Source organism: Cyanistes caeruleus, chromosome 1 (assembly GCF_971803275.1).
Source record: "Cyanistes caeruleus chromosome 1, bCyaCae1.hap1.1, whole genome shotgun sequence".
Taxonomy (NCBI): domain Eukaryota; kingdom Metazoa; phylum Chordata; class Aves; order Passeriformes; family Paridae; genus Cyanistes; species Cyanistes caeruleus.
In genome coordinates this window covers 82,486,703-82,509,328 of record NC_141701.1, presented here as the reverse complement: position 1 = coordinate 82,509,328, position 22,626 = coordinate 82,486,703, and the positions used below count along the sequence as shown (strand labels likewise).

Genomic DNA, 22,626 nt, shown 5'->3' with positions numbered 1-22,626 from the left:
GAGTGTCTTAAATTCATAATCATCAACTGATGCATGCAAATATCAGTTATCTCAAGGACCTTTTAGAGTTTGCTGGGATTAATCTCTGGAGAGAGAGAGTTTCATTGCTGTATCCTAAAGTCTTTCTCTTAAATCTTCTAGTATGTAAAGTGCCAAAATTATTTAAAGTCGCTCTATCTTTAGATTATCTTTTAGAGGCTTTTCTTCTATTGCTGTTCCTTTCTGAATGCTGGATAGTTGAAAACATTGCAACATTGTTGGTTTTGTAGGCAGAGGAGATTAAAAAAAAGTAGGTAGTTTTCTTACTCCTCTTTTGAATGCTTTACTCTTGTGATGCACAAGAGTAATGCATTCAAAATCACATAATTAATCATGTAATATCAACCTTGTGTTGTTCAGAGGTGTGTTAGAGTAACAGAAATGTGGATTCTGTATAATCCTTTTAATAAAACTCAAATTCTTTTGTCATACCAGTAGTTTGTGGGCTGCGCTTTGAAACTTCTTACTGTAACTTCTGGTCGTGACTGATGTGACTTAGTTTTTACCAATGAGTTGCTAAATATAAAATTAAAAGAAATTCACCTAGAACGCAAGTAAAAATTTTAATTTAAAAGGGCATGTATTTTTTTAATTTTAATTCTTGAGTATGACTTAAAATAAAAAGCACATAGAATTTTAAGTAATTTTTATAGTAATTCAAAAGTACAAATTACTCTTGTACTCTTCATTGTGCAAGTTAAAAGCTGGAAAGGGAACTGGATTTTGCTGAAATTTATATGATAGAATGACTTACTGATCTGAAGTAAGCTGTTTTTCATTTTAAAATAATAAAGAGTATTGCTTTTGTTTGCTTTCTCCCACTAAGCCGGTCTCCAAGCAGAGAGAGAAAGAGAACCCGGTGGGAGGAGGACAGAGAAAGGTGGTCTGAGAACCAGAGCTCCAGTAAAGAGAAGAATTATACTGCTGTCAAAGACAAAGAATCAGAAGAGAATGCATCTGAAAAAAATGAAGAGGAAGATGAGGAATTACTTAAGCCAGTATGGGTTCGCTGTACCCATTCTGAAAGCTATTATTCCAATGACCCTATGGATCAAGTGGTATGTCGGAGAACTCTAAAATGACTGCAAACTGTCCTTTATAATATGAAACCTTCAGCAGGATCAGCATTTTGTGTCATTTAATTCTTCTCTGTTCCTAATCATCTCAGTCTTTTACCCTATTAGGGGTTACATTTGTTGCTATTCTTCTCTGTTTTCATCGCTTCCCTCTGTCTGTTAGCATTCAGATAAGTGGTACATGAAAGAGGGGTACTTTTTTTTGTCTCCAGAAAGGGAAGTCCTATTTTGCCCCCTGTTACACACTGTGTTTAACTTGTGAGCAAAGATGCCTCAAGCACTGTATGTTCCTGCATACTTGGAGAAGTGCTGTACCAGCAAATGAAATAATTCCTCTGCTAGTTCACCTGGTGAAGCAATGTAATGATATGCTAAAGCCTTATTAGGTATTCCCATGTTTCACTGAATGATCCATTTTTCTCACCTTTTTGTTTTTTTTCATGAAATGCTGGTAGATGTTGAGTTCTTGTATGATTTTAACACTGTCCTTTTTTTGTTCTTTTGTCCTGTTTTTTTTATTAACAGGGGGACTCTACTGTGGTAGGAACAAGCAAGCTCCGGGATCTGTATGAAAAGTTTGATGAGGAGTTAGGAAAGCGACAGGCAAAGGCCAAAGCAGCCAGGCCACCATGGGAGCCACCAAAAACCAAGCTGGATGAAGATTTAGGTAGGCTGAAATGATGACAAAGCTCTGAAATGGAATAATCTGTAGTTAACCTGTTTTGGCAGTTGTGTGTATTTAGTAATGTTGGTAGGTGTTTTTTAAATCCCCCCTTTGTATTTCATATCCATGGGACTTTTACTGTAGCTTTTGATGGAAGCAGAGCTAGATTCTTACCCAGAAAGCCTAGGGGGAAATGGAGAGTATCCAGCACTACCAAATGCTAGTTTCTTCCATGGCATAAAACACCCTGAGCATGATCAGTCCGGAGAATGGCACATGAGAGGCTTTGAGGAGCTCCTGGTCTTACATTTCTAAAGAGCAAGCAAGAGTAGTGGTGATAGACTCAGTGCTGTAGAAGCAAACATATGAGTTTTTCTTCAGGATTGTATTTTTGTTGTGCAGTTCTGCTTAGTATGAGCAGAGGTCTGCAAAAGTATCAGTTTTCATGACATGCATTATCTATGTTATCTTGTCACACCCATTTGGATCTTCTGACAGTGAAATACATCCAGCAGCATCAAGTACTGGGGAAATACTGATTGAATTAGCAGGGCAGAGGTTTTTATAGCGTCTTGTCTACTCAAAAGTCAGTGAAAGGCATTTTTCTTGGTTTATTATGTGAAAACTGTTGTTTTTTTCATACTTCCAGCATTTCAGTGTTTCATAGTGTGTTTTTTGTCAGTTGCTTGAGTTCAAGTAATTGGTAGGCATATCACAGTAATTTTGATACTCTGGCTTGCTTTTTAACTACTGTTGGCCAGCTGGGCTGCTTCAAACCCTCAGGTCTCATCTTAGTAACTCATTAAAAAATTGCATATCAAAAATTCTAAAGCTGTAATACAGGCATAATTACATGGTTATGTGCTGATAGTATAAAAGGATGCAATGAAGAGGAAAGAAAAATAAATACAGATTAAATAAAATGTGAACTCACTTTTTTAAAGGAGTTCTTCATATTTTTTTGAACAGTGAATTTGCATATATTTAAACTCCTTGAAGAATCACTACCAAAGTTAACTGTTGGGTTTTTTTGGAGGTGTTTTTTCACGTGGATGAATCAGGAACACAACTGCTACACTCAGCATACCTGTGTAAAACTCTCATTCCTTAGATCTCTGAGGAAGAAAGCCTGCTGCTGCAGGATAAAATATAATAGGGCCAAGGGCAACTTCTGCATTTTCTTTTTCCACTCTTCCTGGAGAACTCAAAGACTCTATGTCTTCACTGTTCCCCTGGGCTAGCTTGGTGTCTGTGCCAGCTTCTCCTACAGCCATGTAGTGTCCAGTAGTCCATCTTATTTTGTACTTCAGTAAATGCTGTCTCTGTTCTGGCCTGTGTTAGCAGCAATCATGTGTTGCAGTGGGATAGCAGTGTGCTCCAGAAGCACTTTTATATCATTAAAGTCTGATGATGGAAGAAATTCTTTACTGTGAGGGTGGTGAGGCACTGCAACAGGTTGCCCAGAGAAGTTATGGATGTCCTATCCCTAGCAATGTTCAAAGCCGGGCTGGATGGGACATTTAGCAACCTGGTTTAGTGGGACCTCTCCATGGCAAAGGGATTTAGATAGTCTTTAAGGCTCCTCCCAACCCAAACCATTTTATGATTCCATTATTTCAATACGTTACATCAAAAAGTTCTGTTAGTCTTTTGAAACTCCGGCTTACTCTCACAGGTTCTGTGCATGTTTTGCACCTGAAAATAGACTTACTAGATGTGTATGAGAGGACTTTTGAATCTTTGTGAATATTTTTAGGCATACATGTGCACATTTTGTGAAGAAGCTATTTCAGCTGACCTTAGCTTAGATGACCTAGGTAAACCATGTGTTCCAAGGACATATTTTAATAATGTCTTATGCCAAATGATGAACTGTGTAAAAATACATCTTGATTAAAAAAAAGAAGATAAACATTTTCCTAGTGATGATCTCTCATTTTCTGTCCTTTTCTTTCAGCCAGGTAGAGTCTTGTATTCAGTAAAAATGTGTACTTTAAAGCCATAGCTTCACAGTATTTGAAAACACTGGCAGTATAGTAATATATTTTCTCATAAGTCAAAACTTTAAAAATGGAAGAAACACTGCATTTTATTCCAAGAATAAAATAAACTTTACTTGTGTACTTGTATATGTCTTGGCTATGAGGACATTTATTTAAATTGGAGCTGAGGATATCTGTGGAAATGAGTGACTAAAATTCCATGCATGAAAAAGGGAGTCACCTCAGGAGATTAGAGATACTGAGATCAAGGGTTTTGTGTGTGTTTTTTTTCTTTTAATATTAAGTCCAGACATTAATTCATGATAGAGAACGCATTGCTATGGAGAAGAGAGCGTGTGGAAGTATTTTTCAGCCATCTTTATTTTTTTCTGTGTGAATCAGAGAGCTCCAGTGAGTCAGAGTGTGACTCTGAAGATGACAGCAGCTGCTCCAGCAGTTCAGATTCGGATGTTATTGACGTCATTGCAGAAATTAAGCGAAAAAAAGCACACCCTGATCGTCTCCATGAAGAATTGTGGTACAATGATCCAGGACAGGTAGGGTGTGAGGAAAAAGTACTGGGTGTTCATTCAAAATTGAAAATTTTGCCTTGTTTTCAAACTTGCAGAGTGACTTCTAATTCAAAATGCTTTCTTTACCCCTGTTTTCACTTTTTGCTCTCACCTTCTTCAAAGCACTTCACTTTTGATTTCAAGAGCGTAGTTCCAGCTAATTAATCCTGGGGATTGTTCAGTTGGAATCATGTCTGACAGGGTTAATAAAAACTGAATGCTAACAATGTGCTAATGCTGTCCTTTTAGCCCTGAGATAAAGGTACACAACTGAATTCTGTGGTGAAGAAAAGGCAATATGTTTGCATCCTTTACAAATTTTTCACCTTAAGCTCTCAGCTCATAATGGTAAATAATGTTTTAAATATGCAGTTAATGCTTCTAATTTCTTGTCTAATGGTTCTTTTGTAATTGCATGGAAATTGTAGTTCTCATTAAATGTAATTGCTGAGCTCATGAAGTGTTGTTTTGAATGTACACATTGCACAGAAGACTAGTTTTTGTTTGCAAATTCACCATCTTCATCTTACTTAAATATTTTACAATCTATTCTCTCATTTCAACTGGCACCCCAGTAAATCTATTTTTCTGTCACTTTGTGTGATGTACGAGTTTAGCATGCAACAAATCAAAATGTGAGGAGATACTGGAATACATATTGCCACTGTGGTAATTCAAAAGTCTGTTGAATATTCTATTATGGATTCATATTTATGCTTCTAGTTAAAAATAATGATTGAGCATAGCTAGCTGTTTCTGTTTGTATGGCAAACAAAATTAGCAAGCTGTTTAGATATTTAACAGAAAAAATTGTGTAGCTCTTGGGCACACTTCAAAGTAATGTTCTATAAAGAATATTAACAGGAAAAAAAAGCAGAATAACTGTAGAAGGAGTAGATTCAGGAATGTTTGGCACATGAGTCTTCTGCTGCAAAACGTTCTTTACCAAAAACTTCCTTGAGACTGACTCTTCATCTTTCTTGAAATGGCTGAAATCAATCATGGTGAGCCTGTGTGTAGATTTTAGTGGGAAACATTTGAAGTTTTCATAGGTATTTATCTGGTCTGTCAGAGTGCTTTTTGTCAATAAATACAACAGGAATGATTGCCATGTACTCTGACATGTACAAGTACACCGTCTGACACATGGAACTAGATTTGTGGGATGGATCTTCCCAAGCCTTCCATATGAGAAGCTTGTTTGTTAATTTGGATAATCTCCAGCAGAGCTGACAGCTGCCAGAAAATAAATTGTTAAATTCAATGCCACCACTGTGGCTTTTGCCTTACAAATGTGGTCTGCTTGTTTATGTTGGTCTGTTGGTCAGAGAAGGCGTTGCCTTTGTAAATTTGTGATCTCTCACCATGATTTTACCATCAATTCATGATTGCTGTCCTCCATTTTTTTTCTGTGAGCATTGTTGTTAGGGACAAGATCCATACGTATCTGGTTGCTTCTCAAGTCTTGGGCTTTACAGGTACTTCACATCTCTCTCAGTTTTGGCCTGAGCATTTAATATAACAGGGGTAGTATTCATGCTGAACAGTTCTAAGAATTAAGGATGAGATTTTCAAAAATATGTGATGATTATTTAAATGGCCTCAGTAGACACTTAGTTTTGGAGCACTGATGAGCAGTTAGCTGTTGACTGCTTTTTTAACTCTCTTTTGTCTTGTCACTGTATAAGCCAAAGAAAAAGTATGCTTCTACCTACTCTATTTCTTTGAACATATTCTTTCCTTGAGGTTCTTAGAGTAAGGGAAAAACTGTGAACATCAAGGTGTCCATTGTTAAGATTGTGTGACTAAGTTTCCAAAGGAGTCGGGAAGTGCGCTGCTTCTTATGTTCCTTTGCACATATGCATTGTGCCAGTCTGAAGAAGCTACAGTTAACATCAAAACTAAACAGTTGCATCCCTATCCCAGCTGCCTGAAGCTAACACATTAACAGTGGTTTAGTGGTTCTTTTTTCCTGTGGTATCTTCACATTACATCTAACATGTGATGGTGCCATTTAGCCCCACCGTGGATGCAGTCTATATTTTCAGGCTGCTCGTAATAGCACAGAAAGTTCTGCTGGCTTTTCTATTGCATTGCAAGTTTATTGTTCATTAGTTTGGCTTTTTTTTCCTAAGTCTAAAAGAAGTTTAACTTCTTGGATCCCAGTTTGATAAAAATCTGGGTTGGGAACTTAATTTGTTTCTCTGGTTTGTTTCTGGGCTTCTTATGTTGGATTTCTGCAGTGATCATAATGCTAAGCAGAAAGCTTAAGGCTGTTGCATTAGTTGATAGTCTGCATTGATCTTGGTAATAAAAGTGAAAAGAAAGGCACCAGGTTTATGATGTATGCACTGGCCCTTTTTGGTATGGGCACTTGATACACCCATACAGAATACTCAAGTGGGTATTTTTTCCCTCATTATCTTTTTTACTGATCTGTTCACAGGATAGATTTGATGTGTTCCCATCAGTTCTTTAAAGTACCAGGTAAAATCTTGGAGTGGTCTGCATTTCAGGGGATAGCCTCGTTCCATGGCAGAGGGTCTAGTTGAGGATCGGTTTTCAGTAAAAGAACTCAGTGGAACTGTTAGAATGTGGAGATTTCAGCATGTAAATATTGACATATGTTTAGGATCTGAATTTTGTTTTAGGCAGTCAGCATGCTGCTTGTGTGTATAAGCAGTGAAAAAGAGGGGTATTATCCCAGGGTGGTAGAATTCTGCTGAGAGTGTTTTTCCGTCTTGTGCTTCTGAAACAGCAATGAAGTTCTAATGCTGCTGTGCATTTTTCTTACATTAGTCTACAGTGTTTTCAGTTTTATTGGCTTAAGAACATCCACTTTATCTAAACTTGACAGGCTTTTAGAAGCATCAGCACTCAGGGCATTAAAACCAACATAATTTTCCAAAACCACTTTTCAATAAAACCAGAATCCTATTTTGTTTTTGACAGATGAATGATGGACCTTTGTGCAAGTGCAGTGCGAAAGCCCGGCGAACAGGAATAAGACATGGCATTTATCCTGGTGAAGAGGTATTACTAATTCTAAGGATTGCAATTATGAATATAAATTTGCAGCTGTAAATTCCTGCTTGGGTTCATTTGAGGAGGTTTTCCCCTGATTTACAGGCTGAGTAAAAAAAACAAAACTCTTGTGCAACTTTAAATCACTTAGTTATGTAACCTCATATTTAAAATGCAATACTGGTAGTGAAATCCATCTGAAAACTGTAGAAAACTTTTGTATGTGTCTGCTTAGTTTTAGGTTTGGGGGTTTTTTTTAAGTTTCTGAAGCATGATTGTGCTAATAGAAGAGAACATACGATCAAAAAATCTGCTGTCTTCAAGTGGATGAATATGTTGTGAAGGGCCCATATTGTGAAGTGATTGCTTTAAAAAAAAGTAAATAGTAATTCTGCTGCTGAAAGAAGCAAAAGGCTTGTCAGGAGGCGTTCTTGCTTTAGCATGCGGGCTTTACAATTTATCTTCATACTTTTTCTTGAAAAATTTTATTTTTCAGTTTGCCTTCTTAAATATGTTTACTGAAACAATTGTTTATTTCTCTGCAGTTTAGGAGTTATGAACGTTTCTGTGAATTATTTGAGTTCAGAAAATTGGCTTTGGTCTGAATCTTACTATAAATTTCTCCAGTTCAGGATCTATTCCTCCCCATGTTACATCTAGAGTTCTTCTTGCAGAAAAGGGAGAATATTTAGGAGGGGAAAACTACTATATATATAAAACTTGCTGCATGAAGGCAGCTGCTCCTCGAGCAATGCCATCTGGGAATCCCAGGTTTCACAGAATCTCCTTGGATATAATACTTTTCACATTGTCCTGTAAGTGAAACTGCCTAGTTTTCAACTAGCTTGTTTGCAGCTGCCTTGTTGCAGCTGTGAGAAGCTTATTTTGGGGCTGAAGAGCCAGTGAAATCACCTTACTTCCTGCATGAGTTTTGCAAAGTGGCCAGAGCATCATAGTGGTGTAGCTGTCTTGCTGTTGCCACAAGCCAGCTTTAGTTCCCCAGTTCAGAATAGTAACCCTGCTCGCTGCAGTGGTTTTATTCTTTTTCCCAGTACATTCCAAACAGGCTGGTGGCAGCCTCTGAACTGCAGCAAGTTGTATATAGGGCATATGAAAAACTGGTTTTGTCTGACTGTTGAGGAGTTGAGGTCTTTACACAGAATTTCTTCAGAGCAAGCTGGGAGGAAACGAAATCTCAGGTATCTGGCTGCCCTTGGACCTCAAAGTCCAAGCAAGTCAAGCATTGCAACCACGGTGATAGGAGTGGGATTACCTGAGCTACCTCTGTGGCAATGGACTAATCCCTTCTCTTCAAGCCTCAGATACCCCCAGGCAGATGAGCTGATACCTGTCTATCTTGATAATGTACCTTGAGGTCTTCTCATGTGATGTCCAGGTTTCTCTTCATAAGCTTTTAGAATGTGTTTCCTGAAACAAATTTATATAGGAGAGGAAATCTGTCTGGAATGTAAACAGCTAGCTGTTGTGTGTAAGAGAGATGGAGAGTTAAATGGAAAATGAAAAAAAAAAAATTCACCTTTTCTTGCTTTTGAATAGCGTTGGAAATATTTCTTAAAGTGAAAATGGAGATAAGTCCAAACATTCCTCCTTCCCAGAATGCTTAATTAAACTACCTGCTTTTATTTAATTTTTCCTAATGCATATTTCATGGCTATTAGAAATGCTTTATTCTCTCTTTTAATCTAAATTTGCCTTGACTCTACACATAATTCTACTTATCTCTTTCTTTAAGCCCATTAAACCATGTCGCCCCATGACCAACAATGCTGGAAGACTATACCACTACCGAATTACTGTGTCACCTCCCACAAATTTCTTAGTAAGTACTTTATAAATAATTCAAACTAGGACTCTGATTTTGTTTTCGGTGACAAAAGTCCCATTGCTTCTTGCTTACTCCATGGTGATTTTGTTTGCTTTTTTAAGACAGACAGACCTACTGTTATTGAGTATGATGACCATGAATATATCTTTGAAGGGTTCTCCATGTTTGCACATGCCCCACTAACAAACGTAAGTATGATCATTGCTACATAGTTCAGCTTTCAAACAGGGGATTTCTTTAGAAGATGCTCATTCTGCCCTGAAGCAAAACTTCTCTAAAATAACATTATAAGTATGCTACAAACATCTTACCAGCACTGGGGACAGGGGGAAGATATTTGTGCTAATGAATCTCAGGTGTTGTCTTGGCTGATTGTAGTAAGCAGCATCTTTGAGCTGTGACTGAAGCTGTGATGTGCATCGAAGTAATGTTTTTATGTGTTTCGCAGTTTGGAAGTGAATTAAACCATGGAAAAACTTGTTAAGACTGTTAATTGGATTTAAATTTAGTGATTTGGTTTATTAAGTTGACAAAGTTTAAAAAAACTAGCAATAACAACAAGAAAAGGTTTTCTCTTCAAGTGATGAATGAAGTTTTTCAGAGATCCACTCTAAAGGGTTTTCTCTCTTCTTAAAACTTACCTTTGATGTATCCAATACATTGTAAAAGCTGTTCAGCTTCTTCAGGATCTAACAAGTTATGATTTTCAGTAAAAGCTGTAGGTATGTACAGGTGTTTAACTTGGTGTTTTAAAGCAATTGTAACAAGAAAAGGACATGATTGGTACCTGGCTGCCTTGCTTTTCCAATATAAGCTGACTTAGCTGAATGTGAATGGAAAATAGGAAAATTATTTATTTATGGACGCTTGAAGATTTTTTTGTTATTTTGGTTATTTCAAGATTTTCTCAAAATATTCAATATGTGTTAGTTTCTGTGGTTTTTATAACTATTACTAGCTACATCACCAATGCCACAACTCAGTGTAAGAATGGTTATGAGCACAGGACTGGGATGTATCAGTAAACAACTGGGATGTAAGGATACTGGAAGTGAGAGGCACTGAGAAGAAGTTGCTTTGACCCCAACGGTTTCCTTACATAATGGATATGATAACATTTCACTTTCGGTGGTCAGGCAAAGTGACTCGTTGACAATTCAGTGAGAGAGTGGAGTTCAGCCTCTGGCATGGCAATGGGAAGCACTGCTGCCCAGTAGCATTAACTCATCCTCGGACTTCAAGGCAAATTTATCTCAAGGCTTTATGTTTTCACTTTGCGAATGAGCGAAAAAGAACAGTTTAGTTTTACTCACATTAAATAATAGAGAGACGTCCTTATCTTTACAGTTTTTATGTCTACTGTGTGACAGGAAGTCAGAGAGTTATGGAAATCTTCAATATACAGACAACAAGGAAAACTCTTCTTTGATATGAGTAGTTAATGAAGCAGTTAAGCTTACTGTAAAGTGCATGTTTACATGCACTTCCAAACAGAGGAGGTGATCAGCTACAAATAATTCTTTTTTACAGTTGAATTCAAAGCCACACTGTGGTGCTAATTCCTTTTACTAACAGATATAAAGCTCTTTGGAAGGAATCTCTTGATGTCATGAGATGATTTTTGGCACACAACATAAAACCTACTCTTTGAGGGACACTTTGGAACATATTTGATGAAACTGAAGTAGCAAAAGGTAGTAAAAATAGAGATCTGAACACCAACATCTTTGCATTAATCAAGTTTCTGTCGTACAAAGTCTTTTAAGTTCGCACAGTTAAGAGTTGTTACTGAGTTACTGCTGTTATTACTGAGTAATGTCCATCATTCCTCTCAGTAATAACTGAGCAGCTCAAGTATTAGGGAAAATGGTTACTACAGTCATATCAAAAAATATTGTCATATTATAAATACCAAACCCATTGTACAGTACCAACAGTGTGTTCTTTTAATGTGTGTTTGCTTGTGTACATGGAACTCCAGTTTATGGAGATCTTAGTTATGGTCACTTCTCTAAAGTGTTCAACTTCTAGTTTAAATTATGTTTTAGAAAGTAAGTAAACAATCCCTGTGCTTTTTATCAAGCCTCACTGATTTAAGTGTGACAGGTTTTCATCTGCTCAGATTTTAAATGGTATATTTAGCTTCCAAGGTTTTGAGAGGGTTTTGTATTCATATTTAATACTGTATCAAATTGTAAGAAATGCAGTTTTGTTTGGTCATTTGATGCAGCTTCTTAATTTATCATATGATGAATAATCTTGATTGATCAATATCATGATATTGATATCATGCAGATATCAATAGATTTTTGTAGTCAAAATAGTCAAATGTTTGACAGTGGGCTGTAAGAAGATGTAATCAGAATACTGCATCTCTGCTATGTACACTGACTTTATTGCAACCCCTATGCTGTTCGGATATTTATTTGTGTGCTTATAAATGTAAAATAACCTTGGGTTCCTTCACATTCACAGAACATGGAATTGTTCTAACATTCTTTCATACTTTTGAGGCCAGTGAGTAGTAAAATCTGGTAAGAGCTGTAGGGAAAGAGTGTAAGGGAAAATTAGGCATTTTTGTTGTCTTTTAGGAATTTAGCTGTTTTTCTCTGAAAATCCCATAAAAAATTGAACACCTTCAGCAAATTATGGACTGTAAAAAATTGAAAAAAAAGAATTAAATGTTTGTCTGGCTTGCAAGTTGGATGAAATTGAGAATATTTATTGTATGAAATTAGTATAAAACTGTAATTTATCCTTAAGCTATAACATAATGTAGCTTTGACTTAAAACTGCATTTTAAGACAGTACAGCTGACACAAGTGGCAGTGTGCTGCAAACACCTTGCTTTCAGATCACTCTGTCAGTCTGATGTGTTGTGTCACAGACAACAAATTCACTTGCAAATATCCGAGTGAGAGAAGATAAAGGTTGACTGAAGTTTACAGGTGTACTTTTTCTCCTAAAGAAAATTTAATCTCCAGTAGATGGCATTATTTAGCCTTCCTTCAGCATCCCTCCTGTCAGCACTGTTTTATTACTGAGGTGAAGGCTGGAACTGGTACTCCCTTTACACGTGCTTGTGTTCTTGTCTTTGCATGATCCCCCAGAGCAGCTGTTTTTGTAAGTGCCCTTTTCAGTAGACAGTAATACCTTTGCATACAAAATTGTATTAACTCTACATTTAATGCTGTATAGTTTTTAATGATGAATTTCTCTTTTCCTTCCAGATTCCTCTATGCAAAGTAATCAGGTTTAACATTGACTATACAATTCATTTCATTGAGGAGATGATGCCTGAGGTAAGTAAGATGGATAACTAGTCTAAAAGTCAGCGTGGGTTGAGAGCTGTTGGCATGTTTAATGGATTAAACTCTTCAGTATTTTCCATCTTGAGAAGTCTCTTAAGAGGCTGGCTGTATTCTGAATGAGTGGCTGAAACAAAACTTGCACTAGCATAAATCCATCTACCTTGGCTATCATATATTAAAATCAAACAGTAAGAAGTGCGTTTATCCTTTCATTTTAAGTTATATGCAGTATCTGTAAATTAAATTAGGCATTACCCTTCTCTCACATCCGACAAAAAAAAGGCATATGGAGTTACTCCTTTGCCAGGACCATGTAAGTCAATGGCAGAGCTGAAACTTAATCAGAAGTTTGAAGCTCTGAAGATTGTTTATCAGTTCTCAATATAAGCTGTTGCCAAAACAAATTTCCTGTGGATACAAACAAAGCACATTGAGTTCATAATCTGTTTGTACTGGAGTTTTTTATTACTAATTAATGCCTGGTGGAGCCAGTTTGTGAAGTAAATCGCTGCAGTGGAACATTGTGTATAGATACAGAAACACCCCTGCATATTAAGCATGAAGATAGGATCAGTATTTAATTTAGTCATATATATTTACATTTTTCTTTCTAGTTATCTCTTTTTTTTGTTGCTCAGCAGCATCTAAATATATGCAACAGCCCTGAAATGCCTCAGAAAGAATAATGTGATCAAAGCAATTAATTTCTTGTTAGTGAATGTACTATGTTGTCTGCAAGTCTTGACCTGAGACAACAAATGGCCACCAAGCAAAACAGGGAAATCACCATTTGGGGGGGGGCTTTTGGGTAAATGGCTACAGCATTATTTGCAGACCATCTTTACTAATGATTTTTGAAAGAGATTGTGGTGTTGAGTTTGGAATTTATGGCTGATATCATATGTACACAATTTATATGAATGTGGCCTGATTTTATTTGTTCAGGAAGGTTTCTCTGTTCGTTTGCTGAAGGAGCCACTTCCTCACCTGATGAAAAAAAAAGTCTTTTTTTTTTTTTTAAAAAAAATTTTTCCAATTCATCTCTTTTCTTCTTCTGTTGGCTATTTAGGTCATAATCCTCAATTTGTGTTGTAGTCATACTTGCTATGGAGGTGACAGTGATACCACAGATGGTGATTTATAAACATTTATTATGAGCATGTGGGAAAAGGTGAACTATGAAAAAGATACTTCTCAGAAATGGGTAATCTTCTTAGCTTGCTTGGGTGGAAGGGGTTTTAGTGCTTGGCAGATTATTGAAGATTCATAATTTTTGCCTCTGCTGTTGATTCGGACATTGAGTGAAGAGGATTCAATACCATTCTTTCTTGACAATGCTTTCTGAAGAGACCGCTGTGCTATGTTAGAGTAGATGATCACAAATATATCAATACTGTTTCTAGAAACCAGGATCTAGTGGTTGGCAGATACAAAGACACTGTTTTTTTTATTGTGTTTTATTTAACACATTATGAATGGCATTATTTGTATTGTAGTTTTGTATATTTATAATTTTGGTCTGTTTTTTTTTGTTTCCCCAGAATTTTTGTGTGAGAGGCCTTGAACTGTTCTCTTCATATCTATTCAAAGATATTTTGGAGCTGTACGACTGGAATCTTAAAGGTAACGTTCTCTTTCAGAGGGTCCTCAAAATAGCAGTGTAACTGCTGTTTTCCATGAGAGGGAGAAAATTCAGCTATATAATAAACTAAATTTCTGCCTAAATCCTGAACTGTTATTTTTAATCAATCAGTAAATATTACTGTGTGTTTAATACTACATGGTATCATGTGCATGGTATTTCAAAAGCCAAGGTGTCAGGTAAACTATTCTCTCTTTTTACAGTCTAACAACAAGTTGCTCATACAGTATTTCTCTGCAGTCAATTCACAAAGCAGTGTCATACAGAGAGCTATGGAGAGTTAATGTTATCATTATAGCAGAATGTTTCTGTCTTTTGACAAGATGAAAATACTTGTTTCTGTGAAGACTGCAACAAAGTAGAATGCTTCCTGTGGTCTGAAAGAGAAATGAGAGTATCAGAGGAATCCTATTTCAGAAGCTGTAGGGTGTCTTGACTTTGTCTATGGAGTTGCACTCTGCACTTAATGCAGTTAAGCAGAGGAGCACACAGGTTTAATACATTTTGTGTAGCCTTTGGTTTGATGGTAAATATATTCTAATATCGGTGTTGTCTCTCCTGTCATTGCTTCTGATTGTTCTTTCTTTTTTAAACACCAGGTACTTACAGGTTCATTTTTTATTTTCTTGAAAAGCTTTGTATGATGAATAGGAAAATTAAAAAAAAAAAAACACAGAATAGTACTGTGGAAATTTCCATGTTATCTTTGTTACGGTGAACAAAAACTACCCCACTAATTTGGAGGAGATAAATTAGTGCATGTACCAGTAAGGCTTAAGTGTAATAATTAATTGATTATATAAAGCAATCTTTTTCTATTACTGTTTTATTTTAAAATACTGTGGTTTTTGTTAGGTTCTTAGTATTTTTAAATTAATTTAGATTTCTTTTAAATTGTCAGTGTGAAGGCTTTCACTACAAGTTGTCTCTCTGTTCATTTTTTTGGTACTTTTTGGATTGAAACTTAAGCCTTATCAAATGTAATCACCATTCATTGATTTCATCTGCAGCAAAGTTGCCTCTTTTCTTCTTTTGCAAATATGTTGCTGTTCATAAATTTTCTGTATTTTTTTCATATTTAAGGTCCTTCACTTGAAAATGATTCTATTTCCTGTCCCAGATACCACTTCATGCCACGGTTTGTGAGATTTCTCCCAGGTAATGATTGTATTATACAGCTTTGTACAAACTAGATCTGAAAAAACTGGGAAAAAAAAAAAAAAAAAAAAAAAAAAAGACAACCCTATCCCCCATAAAAAAAAACTCCACAAAAAAACCCCTTATTGCAAGTCAAATAATTCAGTCAGTGCAGAGATCTGGTGCTTCCACCTGAAGACTTTAGTGCTTGCTCGCAGTACAGATGGTTTACTCAGAACTGGAATTCAGGTGAGCAGGCCAAGTCTTGCTTCCAGCTTTTGTGTCTGTAGTTATTTTAGGCAGTGTTGGGTCCTCCTTGGTGTGCTCTGTGATGGAGCTGTGGCATTTGAGGAGTGCTGTTATCCAATCTCGCACGTTTCTGGTCCCCCCACTCTTCAGGGTACCATGTGGTTAGATCACAATTCTTGATGTGCAAGGGTCAGCATGATTGGCGCCCCTGAGCACATTTTCCTGATTGTTTCTTTATCATCATACAAGCTTAGACCTTGTGAAAGACAAAAGCCATCATTCCAATGCAGTTCAACCCTGGCCTGCCAGCCAAGGACGAGATTCCATGTGGAGCATTGCACTCATTTTGAGTGAACAGCTTACACAGGCATTTAGCACATCCTAAGACACCAGGACAGACTTTCAGTTGATGTAAATGTCATGGCTCCATTGAAAATGTGTCCTGCTGAGATCCTGCCAGTGATTGCTCCAGGAGGGTTGTGTGGACAGAAGGATGTGTTTCAGCTGTGAGATTTGGGGTGCAGGATGAAACATGGAACAACCTTCATCAAGAGGACTGTGACCTGGAGGTGCTTTCTGGTCTGGGCTTTGAAACTTAGTTGGGATATTAATTATAGCTGCAGTAAAATGAGTTTTGGCTTGTTACTGTGGAGAGTACTGATGGCTAGATGACTGTATTTCTAATTGTTTTTCCTTCCTGGATACACAGCACTGTTCAATCAGAAGCAGAGCTCTGAGGCTTGCTAGCAAACATTGATTTGGTTTTGCTGAAGCAATTTACAAAATAAGCCATCAAGCCACATGTGGCTGATTAACTTGACCTCATCAGAAAATGAGAACAAGTCTGTCCTGCCTAGTTTGTGTAGCTTGAGGGTGCTTTTTTGTTCAGGGTTTTTATATTCTGATTTTTTTTTATTTTTAATTTTAGTTTAGAAGTCAGCTCTTTCTGTGCTGTTGGGTTGTTTACTGATAGGGAGAGATAAGTCTCTATAATATGTATTCCTGTGTGCTGCTTCTTAAGGTCCCCAGCCTTCTAACTCTTTTTTAAAAATGTCTTTTTCCTGATACTTCTGCATATATAGTTACCTTTTAGCATCTTTTTGGCAGTTTATTTTTTAATCAAGCTTTCATTTTTTATTGATTATTTTTTGATGTATCCTTGAAGATTTTTAATTTACAGAGAGTGGAAATCTATTTCCTTCAGGTATGTTTGCAGAACGCTTCTTATGTGTAATCAAAGAAGATGTTGGTGCATCAGATCTGCACACATCCATCAGCTGTCTCTTTAAAGATAGGAATGAATTGCTGATTTCCCATCCCTTCTACTTTTTCTTTCTTACTTTCCTAACATTGTCTAAAAGTAATGAAGTTTGGGATGTCAGGTTTTCTATGTGGATTTACTTAGAGACAGGCCTTGGGGTAGCTCTGAGCTAGTCATATTAGGTTTACTGAGATGCATGGCATGCAGAACAGTTGCTGTATTGTACTCATTTTCATAGGTTTTTTTGCTGATAAATATATTCAGAGAGTAGAAGGCTTGAAAAAACACATCTGGGGTCCCAAGTACTGCATATTCTGATTTAGAAGTGGTCTCTGACTTCCATTTAGCACAGGTGTCTATAGCAACCTGTCCATAACCTTCAGTGGATAAGGATACACTTACATTTTAGTGATTGGTGCATGTGGGCTACCTCTTGTGTAAGAGTATAATCCAGTTGTTGACAAAGAGCAGACTTGTAAGTGGAGTCCCCCCCTTAATTTAAATGAAAACTTTGCACATTTAAAAATCTGTCCCTGTAGCTATTTAGAAGTATTTTCTGTTTCCAGTGAGGTTTGGGGTGTATTTTCCCCAGTTGAGATTCCATCTTGGTGACTGAGTGAGTTAGTTGTTCTGAAAGGCCAAGTTACACCATTGCCTGTCATCATTTCTGTGCAATAGTGCTGTAATCCCAGCAGAAGTAAGAGAAGGGCTTGGTTCCTCACATATCTTGTAGAGGACATCATTTTACACGGTGTTGCTGTTGTGCAGCAGCTCTGCAAGGCTTTTCCACTGTGCCTGTGGTGTCATCCCCCATATTGCTCGAATGTTTTACCTCTGGTTCGTCACCATTTCTCTTTAGTGGGTGTAGTGACAGAGAGAACATACTCAGTGGGTGGATACCAGATTGTTTCTGCTCCCTGAGAGAGGGAAATCAGCGTTTGTGTTCTTTGGTGCTGAAACTTGACGATTCCTCCATACCTGCAAATTAACACTGTTATTAAAGGGGGGATTTAGATGTATGTCACAGCATTGTGGGAACATGCAGTGACTTTTTACTTACATGAGCAGACATACTGAATTTGAATAGTCAGTGATCAGTGAGTGGTGATCTATCAGGACATCACTCACCTTTCCTGTTTGTATATCCTCATCTATAGCTGGCTACCTGAAGCCAGTCAGAATTCAGTGTCTTCTTTTGTTATAAGTGGCCTTTGCTGTACATTTTTTCCTGGGGTCTCAGAGGTACTTAGTAATTTTCACATGCCCTGGATTCATTCAGTGACAGAAGACAGCATGGGACTCTTAGTCTTCATTACTGCATTTACAGCATGTAAGCACTACAGATGAGTTTAAAGTGCAGGGATAGCATACTACATTCATCCAGAAGTATCCTGTAAAATTTTGAGTGTTCTTAAAAAAAGCCACATAACACCAAAAGGCTTTTTAACTGCTATTGTGAAAAGAATGATAAAATTGTGAAAAGGAAGATATAACTGGACAACATAACTAGTTATTCTGCTTACTCATTTAAGAGTTTATTCAGGCAAGTTAGAAACTTCACATTTACAGTACAATGGAACTGTTACTCTCACCACTATTACTGCTACTGTTTCAGTTTAGCAGTGTTCATGCATGTGCACTATTCATCAGTAAAACATTTGCCTTCATATTTGTCAAATGACTTAACCATTTTGCATTTTATTTTGCTCATACATATGGTTTGTGTTCTCCATATTTTCTCTTATGCTCATGTTTTAGGAATGAATCTCTGAAATGTGTTGTTTTTTTTATTTATGGTTTTAAGATGGAGGGAAAGAAGTACTCTCAATGCATCAGATTCTTCTCTACTTGTTACGATGCAGTAAAGCTCTGGTGCCTGAAGAGGAGATTGCCAACATGCTTCAGTGGGAAGAACTGGAATGGCAGAAATATGCAGAAGAATGCAAAGGGATGATCGTTACCAGCCCTGGCATGGTAGAACAAATGAATAATTTTTTTATTTTTTTTTTTAACAATCCAGTGACACGTACATGTCTTCTTTCAGAGAACTTGTTACAGGCTAAATTAAAATAGGAAGAGGTGACCAGCGACACTTGCAGATTGCAGTAGGAACAGTTTATTGACTGGTTCCAACCCTGAATTGTCCCCTCTGTTGCTGCTTATCAGTACTGAAAGGTGTATTTTGAGATGGGCACTGTTTCAATGTGCATGTTAAAAGGAGCAGCTATAGTTTTTGTATGTAAAACTTTCCTGTTTTCTCAGTCTTTATGTGCATGATCTCATTCTCTTTCCCAGACACAGAACCAGAGAATTAGTAACTATTTGCTGTTTACTTTCCTCTTCCTCTTTTGACCCCCTATTGATAGTTCTATTTAATGTGTGCTGTTTTGACACTGACTTGAATATGGAAAAGGTGTTTTCTGCCTATGTAGTTTTTTTCCACATTGTTTCTGTGTTGCTCTCACTCACACTGAGAAATTTCGTGTGCATTAATTAATGCATGTCTACTTATTAATTTTCAGTGTCTACTTTGAAACCCCTGTGGCCTTATTATTTTTGAAACAGTTGGTATTTTAAAGCATATGTTCTCTGAACACTGCTCCTTTCAACTCTGTGGTTGTGACTTCAGCCCATTATTTGGCCTTTCCCTTTTAAGAAGTGTGGGTCACAAGTATAGATGAATGTCCACTAAAAACCGCAGGGTTGTACTTGTATAGTTTGGTCAGTATCACAGGAGTATCTTAGTACTAGAGGCATATTTTGGACCTAATATTTGAGACTGACATGCAGCTTTCTCAGTAGTAATACCTTTCTTTTTCTGACTTCATTTTCCTCTTTTGCTCATAGCTCAGATTCTTAGTTTATGAAGAAAAAGTGTAACTTGGTACAGTGCTATGCCTAAGAAGGAATTTAGTTTTTCTACTGAAAAACCTGTCCCCAAACTGCAGCCAGGGTGACATGCTAAATATATATTTCCAGTTGATATTTTTAAGTATGGCAGCATAATATTAGTAAACTACTTAATAAGCTGATAATAGCTTGGGACAGACAATTTTCCTCTTGATTTCACTCTGAGTGAAGTAAAACTTTTGAAACAACAAGAAAGTCTGTTTCTGGGAACATGAAATACAAAAATACATGTGAACTCTCACTATGGAAAATTCCACCTCAGCTGTTTTAAATGACTGCTAGACCAGAATCCCGTAACAGAAATCGTTAGAAAACCTGAACAGCCTTAATTTGCCTGAGGTTTCTGTGATACAAGGTACATGCTGGTCCACAAGTTGTCAGCATCTGAATGCTATACACTCACGTAACTTCAGTTATTTTTCAAAAGATATGCTGATTTCAGCTAGCTGAAAACTCTCTTTTTTGTTTTGCATGAGGAAACGCATATATGTTCCTTCCTTGTGTCACGAAACTCTAAAAGTCTGTATGTACAAAGCAGTGGGGTTTGTGAGCTGTAGTGTTAATTCTGAGATCTTGTGTGATTTTTTACTGGCATTAACTTTACATTCTACAAGACAGTGTTTTTAGAGATGTGTGGACATCAAAATATGTAAGCATAAAAGAAATCTGTAGCGCTTTGAAATGTCATGTTAAAATGGCATCATTAGAACATGTTTTTTCTCTCAAGATTGCAATGACATTCTTCTTAGTTTGTGGATTTTTCCTGTACACTGCAACATATTGTAGTGATTATGAATGTAAGTGAAAAACAGAGTATGAAACTATTGCCTATGCATTTTACAACATTAAAAGATAAAACAGTTCTGTTGGAGAGACAATATGAAGCTGTTTTAGAAAATGACATATCTTCAATTGAATTATATCCACTTGATACAATGAAGGAAAACCACTAAAATCTGTTTTGTTGCACAGTGTCTCTTCAGAAGTAATAATTCCTCTTGTGATCAAATATAGGTTTTATGTCTGTGGTTTTTTTACTTTTTTTCAGTATAAGGTGTTTATATATGCAATATATGTGAAAAACTTGAATAGGATATAAATCCCACTTAACTAGCAATAGTTCATCATTATTTAAATTTTTTTCACTTATTCTTGGGATTTCATTAGTTCAGTGAAACTTTGTGTTGGAATAGAGTTAGAAGTTCACAAATTTTAGTCATCTTTCATACTTGACACTTCCTAAAATATTGATGGTTTTCTCACTACTACTACATAGATAGATAGATATTAACATACTTCTGTACTACATCTGCATGCTATTTCATGTTATGTTCTAATGTTAGCAGAGCCTTGGTTGATGAGATTTGAAGTAGGAAACAAAAATAACAGGCCTCTGTTCCGTTAGAATTTCTCTGATTTTGATGTGACTTTAAAGGCAAGGTCGTGATCATTGGATAATCTATCAAAGCACTTTTTTAAAAAAGAGCACAGGGATAAGCTCTGGAAGAATAACATCTAATTTGCTTGCATCCTGTCTGCCGGTGCGCAATTTAGACTTGATGTTTCTTATGTTGCTGTTTGTTCATTTAACCTTCGGAAAGGGCACTGGAGGGGAGGCTGGTGTTCACGGTGAAATAAAAAAGCATAACCCAGCTACACCCCTCACCCCTCCCTGTCAGTGAGGGAGCAGCTGTGATTAAGTCTTGGAGAAGTTGTTTTGTCCTGGTTGCTATCAGCCATCTGTGAACACTTGTGTAACTGAGTGACAAAATGCAAGGCAGTGTCCAAGAAATGGAATCTGGTTTTGAGTAGTCCTGAGGTCACACATTTAACACAGACCATGCTATATGCATAGTGTAGGATGTCCTTTTGATGCTTTTGAGTATCTCATTGCCTCTGTTTCAGTATCTAAAATGTGTCTGTATTTTTTTTTTTAAATGTGTTGAAAAAAATTGATATATTGAGTAAAATTATTGTTTAATATTCTGTTAATTATATTTTGCTGACATGGTTCTCAAAGGAGTGGTGTATCAAAGCTGCTTTTTTAAGGGATACAGAGATGAGAGAAGTTCCTCAATTTAATATTAAAAGTGGGGAGAACCAACAAACAACTTACAAGAAGATAACTTCTCAGGCTTGTTTTGTGCAATCCCCCAAAAAACAAAAAACAATCCCTCAAAAAATAAACTTTATTTCATCCTTAAAAATCAGGACTTTAAGCTCTTCTTTAGAGAACAACATTCACTCTGCTATAAATCTTGCCCTTTATTTTCTTAGGGCTTTTTTTGTTCTAATCCTTTTTCATAAGAAGTGCTGTGGGGAAGACCTTTTCTGTCTCTCTCTTTTTTTTTCTTTTTTTTTTTTTCTTTCTGTGACACAAGCAGCTTTAATTAAAATTCAAATTTTTTAATTAGTTAATAATTTAAGTAAGTTAACTCTTAATTAACCTTAATATTTTTTCCACTATTTTTTTTTTGGCTGGGGAGATGGAACTTTATGTTCAGTCATCTTGTCTAAAGGGAAGCTGATAAGAATTTTTCCCTTGGAAAATATTTCTGTCTCTGAAAGTCAAGCTTTTAAGTAAGTTTTTGTTTTTCTAGAATAGATTGAAATTGTGGCCATATATAGAATTGGCTTGCTTATCCATGCAGAAAATTATTCCTGTGAACAGTTCTACCAAGGTGGTTTGGAGGGTAAATGCTTTGTTCTTTGACACAGATTTTATTATTTTGTGAAGAAAATGGTGGGAGCTGTTTATGTAACACTGAAACTCATCTTTAAGGGCAACTTTACAGTGCTAAATGAGAAGTTCTGAAATGCAAGTAACTAGAAGTAATGCCCTTTTTCTGAAACCTAAGACAAGCAAAATATATTGGCCTCGTCCAGCTGATTGCAAAGTGGGGAGTAAGCAGG

The 22,626-nt window shown here is 36.6% G+C and overlaps 1 protein-coding gene across 5 annotated transcripts in view; it reads left to right on the top strand.

Moving 5' to 3' along the window:
- The window catches only part of DROSHA (drosha ribonuclease III), a 70,667-nt gene that overhangs the window by 6,413 nt on the left and 41,628 nt on the right, over positions 1 to 22,626 (top strand). For all 5 annotated transcript variants that reach the window (XM_086899018.1, XM_086898993.1, XM_086899003.1 and 2 more), the window contains 10 exons: positions 866 to 1,097; positions 1,641 to 1,782; positions 4,164 to 4,318; positions 7,286 to 7,366; positions 9,111 to 9,197; positions 9,305 to 9,391; positions 12,434 to 12,505; positions 14,056 to 14,137; positions 15,240 to 15,314; positions 18,608 to 18,777. In XM_086899018.1, coding sequence (XP_086755144.1) covers positions 866 to 1,097; positions 1,641 to 1,782; positions 4,164 to 4,318; positions 7,286 to 7,366; positions 9,111 to 9,197; positions 9,305 to 9,391; positions 12,434 to 12,505; positions 14,056 to 14,137; positions 15,240 to 15,314; positions 18,608 to 18,777 — 1,183 coding nt within the window. The remainder of the gene's footprint in view (positions 1 to 865; positions 1,098 to 1,640; positions 1,783 to 4,163; positions 4,319 to 7,285; positions 7,367 to 9,110; positions 9,198 to 9,304; positions 9,392 to 12,433; positions 12,506 to 14,055; positions 14,138 to 15,239; positions 15,315 to 18,607; positions 18,778 to 22,626) is intronic.